This window comes from Erpetoichthys calabaricus, chromosome 4 (assembly GCF_900747795.2).
Source record: "Erpetoichthys calabaricus chromosome 4, fErpCal1.3, whole genome shotgun sequence".
Lineage (NCBI taxonomy): Eukaryota > Metazoa > Chordata > Cladistia > Polypteriformes > Polypteridae > Erpetoichthys > Erpetoichthys calabaricus.
In genome coordinates, this window is record NC_041397.2 from 137,146,561 (window position 1) to 137,157,597 (window position 11,037).

The 11,037-nt window shown below is 42.0% G+C and overlaps 1 protein-coding gene across 1 annotated transcript; it reads left to right on the forward strand.

Moving 5' to 3' along the window:
* Positions 1-9,943: 9,943 nt before the first annotated feature.
* LOC114650295 (histone H4) lies at positions 9,944-10,832 on the forward strand. The gene has a single exon (XM_028799841.2). It carries the CDS (start codon positions 10,079-10,081, stop codon positions 10,388-10,390), a length of 312 nt encoding a protein of 103 aa, XP_028655674.1. The 5' UTR covers positions 9,944-10,078; the 3' UTR covers positions 10,391-10,832.
* Positions 10,833-11,037: the final 205 nt, after the last annotated feature.

Here is an 11,037-nt window from a genome sequence, read left to right on the forward strand (position 1 = left end):
TATCATGAAATGCCGCCCAATCAATTTGACTGCATTTAGCTGGATTTGAGCGGACAGTATGTCTCTGAACACCTCAGAATTCATTCGGCTGCTTTTGTCCTGTGTCACATCATCAATAAACACTAGTGTCCCAGTGCCACTGGCAGCCATGCACGTCCAAGCCATCACACTGCCTCCACCATGTTTTACAGATGATGTGGTATGCTTTGGATAATGAGCTGTTCCACGCCTTCTCCATACTTTTTTCTTGCCATCATTCTGGTAGAGGTTGATCTTGGTTTCATCTGTCCAAAGAATGTTTTTCCAGAACTGTGCTGACTTTTTTAGATGTTCTTTAGCAAAGTCCAATCTAGCCTTTCTATTCTTGAGGCTTATGAGTGGCTTGCACCTTGCAGTGCACCCTCTGTACTTACTTTCATGCAGTCTTCTCTTTATGGTAGACTTGGATACGCCTACCCCCTGGAGAGTGTTGTTCACTTGGTTGGCTGTTGTGAAGGGGTTTCTCTTCACCATGGAAATGATTCTGCAATCATCCACCACTGTGGTCTTCTGTGGACGTCCAGGTCTTTTTGCGTTGCTGAGTTCACCAGTGCTTGCTTTCTTTCTCAGGATGTACCAAACTGTAGATTTTGCTACTTGTAATATTGTAGCAATTTCTCGGATGGGTTTTTTCTGTTTTCGCAGCTTAAGGATGGCTTCTTTCACCTGCATGTAGAGCTCCTTTGACCGCATGTTGTCTGTTCACAGCAAAATTTTCCACATGCAAGCACCACACCTCAAATCAACTCCAGGCCTTTTATCTGCTTAATTGATAATGACATAACGACGGACTTGCCCACACCTGCCCATGAAACAGCCTTTGAGTCAATTGTCCAATTACTTTTGAGCCCCTGAAATGAAGGGATTGTGTTAATAAAATGCTTTAGTTGCCTCACATTTTTATGTAATCGTTTTGTTCACCCCACTGAATTAAAGCTGAAAGTCTGCACTTCAACTGCATCTGAGTTGTTTCATTTAAAATACATTGTGGTAATGCACAAAATCAAAATTAGAAAAAAGTTGTCTCTGTCCAAATATTCATGGACCTAACTGTATTATATATGTAATTGTATATATATATATATATATATATATATATATATATATATATATACAGTACTAATAAAAGGCAAAGCCCTCACTGACTCACTCATCACTAACTCTCCAACTTCCCATATAGGTAGAAGGCTGAAATTTGGCAGGCTCATTCCTTACAGCTTACTTGCAAAAGTTACGCAGGATTCATTTCGAAATTCTACACGTAACGGTCACAACGGTCGACAACGTCCGCCGTGTTAAACTTTTGTATTTATGGCCCCATTTTCACGAAATTTGGTAAGCGGCTTCCCTGCGCTAACCGAAAACGATGTACATACTTGGTTGGCATTGATTTGAGGCAGGATTGCTTTTCACATGGCCAACAGTACGTTGCATGCCCAAGAGTAAGCTCAGCGCACAGCTTGGTCATATTACAACCGGAGGGCTGAACTGACAACGTGGTATACAAAGAGATCCTTAACAAATAATTATTGGTATATTTTCCCTCAGTTTAAAAAGGTTTACATTTCTTCTTAATAAAAATTTTAAGGCGGTACTTTGCCGCTACGAAGCACGGGTATTTTGCTAGTATATTATATACACAGTCAGGTCCATAAGTATTTGGATAGTGATGCAGTTTTCATAATTTTGGCTCTGTACGCCACCACAATGGATATGAAATAAAGCAATCATTATGTGATTGAAATGTAGACTTTCAGCTTTGATTTAAAAGGTTTACCAAAAATAGAAGAGTAGTTTAGGAATGACAGTAATTTTTCTGCATAGCTTCCAATTTCCAGGGGCTCAAAAGTTAAATGGAGTGACCTCTTAATGTTTCACAACTGGACCGAAATTTCACAGGTAAGCAAGTTAACTCTAATGGACAAAAGAAGCCTTGTGGAAAAATGATTTCAAAAACATCAACTCTTTGCATTGGTTTGTGGACCACCCTACTGAGTGAATGGCCCACATTTCTCACACACAAGTTCAAGTTTATTGTTATGTAGAATGTATATAGCTAAGACAATAGTGCAGTGGTTTTGGGACAAGTCTTGGACTGTCCTTGAGTGGCCCAGCCAAAGCCCAGACCTAAACACTATAGAATATTTGTGGAGAGACCTGAAGATGGCAGTTTACAGACCCTTCCCATCCAATCTAATGGAGTTTCAGAGGATCTGCCAGGAAGAATACAATAAACTGCCTAAATCCAAGCATGCAAACCTTGCAGAGACTTTGCTAAGAAGGTTTGTAGCTGTAATTGCTGCCAAAGAGGCTTCTGCAAAGTACTGAATTAGTATTTGTTTCACCTCAACCCTCCACCTCCTTGATGGTTGATGACTTTGCAACTTTTTTTTCAGGAAAACTTCACTGTCATCAGCTGTCAATTCTCGTCAATCCTTCTGGGCAGTCTGCTCCCTACTGAACACACCACAACATTCTCCTTTTCCTCTCCTCTCTCCAACACTGACATCTCCAATCATCTCTCTAGTCGCCTCACTACCTGTCCACAACCCCATCCACTAACATCTCCACCAAGATATCATTCCCTCACTAAAATCTGCAATTACACATGTCGTCATTATCTCAATCACTTTTCCTACATTGTTCAAAGAGGCCCTAATAACTTCTCAAGAAGCCCAATCTTGACCAATCTCAAGTATGTAATTACAGTCCAATCTCTCTCCTCTCATTTCCATCTAAATCAATGGAATAGTGCGGTCTCTAAGCAAGTCTCTTCCTTCCTTGGCAAACTGCTTAGTCCTAATAAGTCAGGCCTCAAGAAGGGCTTTTCCACTGAGATGGCTCTGCTTAAGGTTGTCAGCTTGTTACAGCAGGCCAGAACTACCAACATGTCATCTGTCCTCACCCTGCTAGATCTCTTCTCTGCCTTCGACATGGTCAACCACAAGATCTCTTTTGACATCATCTGTAAACTTCGCATCACCAGGCCTGCCCTCATGTACTTCTTAAGCAGATTCTACCATTTGTCCTGGTATGGAGTGATGTCAAGGGCACACCAGGCAAAATTGGGTGCCACAAGGATCACTGCTGGGTTCTCTCCTCTTCTCCCTGTACACCTCCATACTTGGCCCTATTATCCAGTCCACTTGTTTCTCTTATCAGTGCTATGCTGATGATACACATCTGTAGCTGTTGTTCCCTCCAGAGGACCACACAGTGTCAGCTAGGACCACTGCATGTCTCGATGATATTGCAGTCTAAATGAAGGAACACCATCTCCAGCTCAACTTGTCAAAGACAGACCTTCTTGTCATCTTGTCTTACCCATCTGCTCAGCACCCCATCTCTGTTCAGCTAGGTTCACTATCACCCATGAAGTTGGTACACAACTTTTCGGTGGTGATCTAAGACAAGCTGCCCTTCAGAGACAATTTTGCTATGGCCTCTCAGTCATGCATATTCAATATAATATCTGCAAGATCAGACTGCATCTATCAGAGTATGCAGCACAGCTCCTGGGATACTGCAACCCTCTGCTGGCAAGAGTGTTGGTGTGTGTCACAAAGCCGCTGTAGATGATCCAAGGCAGGTACATGTCACTCCTCTGTTCAGCTCACTACATTGGCTCCCTGTAACAGTATGTATCACATTCATATCCTTGATGCTTGCCAACAGAGTAGTCAATGGATATGTACCTACTGTATATGGAGACACTTGTGAGGTCCTATGCATCTTCTCAACCACTCGGGTCTGCTAATGAACAGCCTCTGGTGATGCCAATGGTATGCCAATGATGATGTGGTATCAAATCTTGAGTGTAGACTCTTTTCATACGTAGCTCCTGGCCAGTGGGATGAGATGAGATGCTCACCTGAATTTGGAATTCTAACTCCATCAACATGTTTAAGAATTGTAACTTGCCAGTGTTTTGTGCTGAGCTCTTCACTTGCGGTAGTGAATTTTGCACCTTTGCCCTGTAACACTTGCTCCCAAACAGCTCCCCAAACTGATATTACTCAATTATGTTGGCCTGTTTTGTAAGTCGCTTTGGATAAAAGCATCTACTAAGCAAATAAATGTAAATGAATTAAGGGTCCTAGTACTTCAAAGCATGAGAGATTTCAATTTTTGAGCTTTAATACATTTGCAAACCTTTTTAAAAATGTTTTCACTTTGTGATTAATGTATTATTGAGTGTAGACTGTTGGGCAAAAATGGCCAATCTATCCATTTAAAATTAAACCTACAACGCAATAGTGTGCAGAAATTAAAAAAGTCTGAATCTGCTATACTGTATATAAACACACACGTATACAGATGCGTCTCAATAAATTAGAATATCATCAAAAAGTTAATTTATTTCAGTAATTCAATTCAAAAAGTGAAACTCATATATAGATTCATTACACAGAGATATATTTCAAGCGTTCATTTCTTTTCATTTTGCTGATTATGGCCTACATGTAATAAAAACTTAAAATTCAGTATCTCAGAAAATTAGAATATTAAATAAGACCAATAAAAAAAATTATTATTAATACAGAAATGTTGTCCTACTGAAAAGTATGTCCATGTACGCATTCAATACTTGGTCGGGGCTCCATTTGCATGAATTACTGCATCAATGTGGCATGGCATGGAGGCAATCAGTCTGTGGCACTGCTGAGGTGTTATGGAAGCCCAGTATGCTTTGATAGCGGCCTTCAGCTCGTCTGCATTGTTGGGTCTGGTCCCTATCATCTTTCTCTTGACAATACTCCATAGATTCTTTATGGGGTTTAGGTTAGGTCAGGCGAGTTTGCTGGCTAAGCTTTTATTTTTATTTTTTTTTTACTGTTTCTCAAATAAAAATTAGTCTATACTGCAAATGTGCATTTTAATACACATCTATCTTCATTAAAATATCAGGTAGTGATGGACCCACATTTTTCAGGCTCTCAAGCTTGAACTGTTATGGGGGCCCCTTTGCAACCAGCAATGAGGTCTGGGAAACCACTGTTATCTTCTTAAATGGGGTTGTTCCACAACAGATCAACTTTTTAATTTTTATTTGAACAATTATTTTGTATTGAATTACACTTTATTATCAACATTATTTTTTAAAACCCCTTCTCATACAGTAGATACACAAATGTTTTAAGCAATGTGAAGTAAAGTGGCTTCAGAGATTAGAGGCCCTGAAACTTCAAGCTTTATAAGTTCCATAGTAGATCTACCCCTGATATCAGATGATTATATACTTACACAGCAAAATCACTACTGTTAACTTTAGCACTAGAAAAGTAAACTCATAAAAAGTATCTGGAAAGCACATATATACATTGTGGTGGACGGCCAAGGACCTTACCTGACTGGGATGCCTGTGAACTGGAAAGACTAAGGGAGAGAGCAGGCATAGGGGATTTTCTCTCCTGGATCGCTACATGGCAGCTCCCCTAAGTTGCAGTGACACCACAGGTTTCCACAGGGCATACTGGGAGTTGGAGTTTGGTGGCTCAGCCCTGTTGGGTTCCAGGGGTGCCACCAGGGGTGCTGCAGGTGCTATGAAGCCCTATTTCACTGGGCTTCCACCTCACCCGGAAGTGCTTCCAGACTACACTAACGGGCCACTGGAAATATTCCCGGGTACAACATAAAAGAAGCCCACTGCCTTCACTCCAGGAGCCAAAGTTGGAAGGTGGAGGACAAAGCTTGCTGGAGGAGGATTGGAGGCAGAAGGAGAGACAGAGACGAAGTGAAGAAGAGAAAGCATTCCTATGTGCCTTTGTGCTGTGAACTGTGTATTGTGCTGGGTTGTAGGAAATGCTGCTTGGAAAGCGTTTCACACGAATAAAAGACATATGCTGTGCAAAACTTGTGTTTGTGTTTGCTTGTATCGAATTTGGGGAGCTGGAGTGCCCCCTACAGGCCACAATGTGGATGGCGATTATACAGTATACCTCTGCACAGACTTAAAATGTTACCAATTGCAGCTACTTAAAACACATGATGTTAACAGGAAGCTATCGACTAGTAACTTACTGAACTTAAATAGCAGCACTCCTGCTGTGCTCCACTAAATGGATTTGTATGATTCACTGAAATAAGTCGTTCAGAAAGAATTAACCATTTGTGAATTGCCCATTACTTACTGGTGGGCTATGTCTTGATGAAGGCAAACATGAAGAATGTCCCGACAAACCTCCAGTTTAGTTTTTATTAGCAAAAGGAAACAAAAAGAAGTGTCAAATGTGCGAGAATCCAATGTCAGAACTGAAAATTTTGGTGATGCCCCAATGGATTGTGAAGACTGTGTACTCTTTAGTGATGGGTGAGCTATCAAATGCTATTACTGAGTGTGCTGGAAAATCTACAGCAGGGGTCTCCAACTCCAGTCCTGGAGAGCTACTGTGGCTGCAAGTTTTCATTTGAACTCTTTTCTTAATTAGTGACCAGATTTTACTGCTAATTAACTCTTTGCCTTAATTTTAATTGATGCACAACTTAAGACTCCGGTCCCTTAATTAATTCTTTTTTCCTTAATTATCAAACAAACAATATTATGACATGACACAAAATGTACCAACACTTAAACAGCAACCTGCGTCCACCACACAATAACTGAAAATAAAGAAAGGTGAAGGCCCCAGTAATGCTGATCTGCTCAGGTCCACAAAACATTTTGACAGCGCTCTTAAAAAAGAAAATCAACAGTTTTGGAAATGTCTGCCATGGCAGAATGAACGCCATGGAATTAAATAACGGGTTTAATTAGCAATGAGAATTGACTTCAAATTAAGAAACTGAATGAAGGTTGGAGTTTGAGGCCCCAACTTAGTTGGTCATCTGTTGGCTCACTTCACATCAAATTTATGTTTTTGTGCTGTTTAAGGAAAAAAAGAATTAATTCACTGGTCAGAGTCTCAAGAAAAGTCAATTAAAATAAAGCAGCAAAAACTGGTCACTAATTAAGAAAAGAGTTTGAATGAAAACTTGCTGACAGTAGCTCTCCAGGGGCCTCATGTATAAACGGTGCGTACGCACAGAAATGTTGCGTATGAACGTTTCCACACTCAAATCACGATGTATAAAACCTAAACTTGGCGTAAAGCCACGCACATTTCCATGGTACCTCATACCCTGGCGTACGCAATTTCTCCGCTCGGTTTTGCAGATTGGCGGCACCCAGCGTCAAAGCAGTGCTCCTGTTCCTGTGTGGTTACCCTTTCTTTCTTAGATCCACATTCCTGACACGGCTTTATAAATACACTGAAACTAACTGCATATTGTCAATTAGTGTAACGCATCTGATTGTAATTAACCTGCAGCAATATAATGGTCCAGGGAATAGCCATAGTATTCCAAATACCATAACTGCTTTAGCGTTGTAACTCTCACTGCATCTTCTTTATTTTTCAGCTGCTCCCGTTAAGGGTTGCCACAGCAGATCATCTTTTTCCATATTACTCTCACTGCACCACTCGGAGTATTTATATCACTGTATCTGAGTGGGGAATCACAGCAGCAGCTGATAGGAAAGAGACTTATCAGTATACAGCATGAAGCAGACGCTGCCTGAGCCACGGCAAAACGCTTCAGAGACCTTCCTGTACGGATTTCGCAGTTTAGAAAACGTTTCATCCCAAGAACTATAAACGCACTTAATCAGTCCATCAAGTGCTCCTTGTAGAACTGTTTGTACTTATAAGTACAATTACCTCAATGTAAACTTGCACTACAGTTATAATATTGCACAACCTGCGCCACTTTATAAAGCGCGTATTTACATACTGTATGATGATGATATCATTTTTAAGATGAACTGCAGCAAAATTTGTTGATTATATTATACAGATAAAACTTTAACTTCATTTAAATTATCTGTATTGTTAATAATTAAACATGTGAGGACACGGTGCCGCAGCGCTAGCTAGTTCAGGGATTGTTCCTGCATTGCGCTGTATTCTTGCTGGTGCTGACGCGACACTGGAAGGATAGACGGATAGAATAATTATACACGTACTACGAAGATATTTCAATGTTCCTTAAAAGTTTTGAAGAATCGACGTTCTAAGCTTACAAATGGCTTCATGTCTATTACAGAGCTGATTGTGTGGCGATTGGGTATTTGGAGAAAGAAAAGTAAGGACAGGAATTAGAGGTTAGTACGTTTGAAAGAGACAGTACTTCTGTAATAAATTATTTCATCGAAGGTCGCGCATGACGTAGCAAGCCTCTTGCGTGAGACATGAACAAGCACTGCACCACCGTGTTCCTATGTTTAATAACATGCTTTAACTCCTATCATCATGAAAAAGATATCACGTATACATCTCAGTATTTTAAGTTTGCGTACGTACAGATTCCTGCATCTGGATTTTTCTGTGCGTACGCACATTCCCGCTTTTGTGCTTACGCCATGTTATAGTGTGAGTTCTACGCTCGGCGTTATGCATGAGGCCCCAGGTCTGGAGTTGGAGACCCCTGATCTACAGCCACTCAACTGACAAACGCCGAGGCTAAAGCCAGGTCACGGACTTGTCCGATACCCACATCACATCAACTGAAACAGTATTAAAGTTTCCTACCTCTGTTTTTATACCTGTGTGGCTCATTGATACAACTGATAATACATGGCTGGTGTGTGGAATGTCGAAACATGTAAGTTTTCCATTTTAGCAACAATCTAGTTGACAGATTCAGTTGTGTATTAAGAGACTGGAAACAAACATATTAGGTATGCAAATACAAATTTTATTATTCTATACTGGTAAAAATTATAATGGATATTATTTGGCCGTTTGTGCCTTGCAATGGGCTAGCATGGGTATATACTCCTCTGCATCAAGAGCAGTCAGATGAGGTGGCTCGGGCATCTGATCAGGATGCCTCCTAGACGCCTCCCTGGTGAGGTGTTCCGGGCACGTCCAACCGGGAGGAGGCCCTGGGGAAGACCCAGGACACGCTGGAGGGACTATGTCTCTCGGCTGGCCTGGGAACGCCTCGGGATTCTCCCGGAAGAGCTAGAAGTGGCTGAGGAGAGGGAAGTCTGGGTATCTCTGCTCAAGCTGCTGCCCCCGTGACCCGACCTCGGATAAGCGGAAGAGGATGGATGGATGGGTATACAGTCATCCATCCATCCATCCATTTTCCAACCCGCTGAATCCGAACACAGGGTCACGGGGGTCTGCTGGAGCCAATCCCAGCCAACACAGGGCACAAGGCAGGAACCAATCCCGGGCAGGGTGCCAACCCACCGCAGGACATACACAAACACACCCACACACCAAGCACACACTAGGGCCAATTTAGAATCACCAATCTACCTAACCTGCATGTCTTTGGACTGTGGGAGGAAACCGGAGCGCCTGGAGGAAACCCACGCAAAAAAGGGGGAACATGCTAACTCCACGCAGGGTGGACCCGGGAAACGAACCCGGGTCTCCTAACTGCGAGGCAGCAGCGCTACCACTGCGCCACAGTCAGTTAATCTATTTTTGCAAGTGGATTTAAAGTAGTGTTAACACAGCACTTTCAAAATAAACGTGGCAAATGTAGGCCCACCTTTTCTGGCGCCATTACTGCCAACGTGTCTGAATCTACTTGTGCGAGTACCAGTTGTTCTGTAAATTTATCAAACGGAATGAAAGGAGTCTGTGTAGAACTGCTAAAGTCTTTACTAGCTCAATTTGTTTTATGTCGTATTTTTTTATTATTTTTATGTCCTACTTTAACCTCTTAAAAGTTCATCACTAAAGTGAGCGATATTTCGTAGCCCTCAGGAAAGAAGTCCATCCGACCCGAATGACTCTAGCTACACATAATTAAATCGCGTAGAATGAATCGTGATAGATGTGCAGTTCCTCCCCCATCTACCGGGGCTTTTACAGTTTCCCAGGTCGCGTGACTACTCAAGGGGACGGCCCTGAAATTCTGACATTACGTAGTGTGCCTCTGTTTTCGAACAGGTCGGCTTCTTCCTGTCAAGGCAATAACAACGTTCTATCTACGTATTACAACTACCGAAGGAATTGTCCTGTTTTGTACACCTGAAGAAATTATGTCTGGACGTGGAAAAGGAGGCAAGGGGCTCGGAAAAGGTGGCGCGAAGCGTCATAGGAAGGTACTGCGCGACAACATTCAAGGAATCACAAAGCCTGCCATTCGTCGTCTAGCAAGACGTGGAGGAGTAAAGCGCATATCCGGGCTTATATACGAGGAGACTCGTGGGGTGCTGAAGGTGTTTCTGGAGAACGTGATCCGGGACGCCGTGACTTACACCGAACACGCTAAGAGGAAGACGGTCACCGCTATGGATGTGGTTTACGCGTTGAAGAGGCAGGGCCGCACTCTGTACGGCTTCGGCGGTTAGGACGGCCGGCTGAAGCGTCTACATTACTGGGCGGAGCTGCCATTTGTCGACCTTTCCTTCTTTTGTTGCCTGCTTTTGAGACACGCTTTCGTTTTAGATCCTGCAAAGCTCCACCCAGCTTCTCCGTAGCCACGATGTGCTCTTTGCGCTGTTTTAACAGCCAATTGGAATACACGCTTGAACAGAACTCATTTGCATATATGCTCTGATAAGAACCCTTGGTTTGCTGGTTGTTCTTTCGCTTCATGGCACGCGGTGAGAATGTTGAAGTGGTGGTACGTGGGGACAGTTTTTCCCTGTCAGAGGGTTATGAATGGTTTGTTGCCAGTTATTACTATACCAACCATTATAAACAGATGTCACGATATTGCTTTGGAATGCTTAATGTTTCTTTTGTTGGTTAGTCTTTTTTCTATTTAATAAAGTAACTTGTCTCTATAAATTCTCGTGTCAACCTTTTACATATATGCGTGTGTGTAAGCGTTTATTTTGAGCTTTTTAGGAGGACTTTTATCAGAGTACCTGTTGAATTCGGTTGTTATAGCATATAGAAATACAGTGAAGTGTATGTAAAAGCAGAATTTTACTGCTGAACAACACCTGTTCTTCATTACATGTGTAAAATTTGGATAAATATTAAAGCAAAA

Coding starts and splice junctions, on each gene's coding strand:
- LOC114650295 (XM_028799841.2), top strand. CDS start 10,079: ATGTCTGGACGTGGAAAAGGAGGCAAGGGGCTCGGAAAAGGTGGCGCG.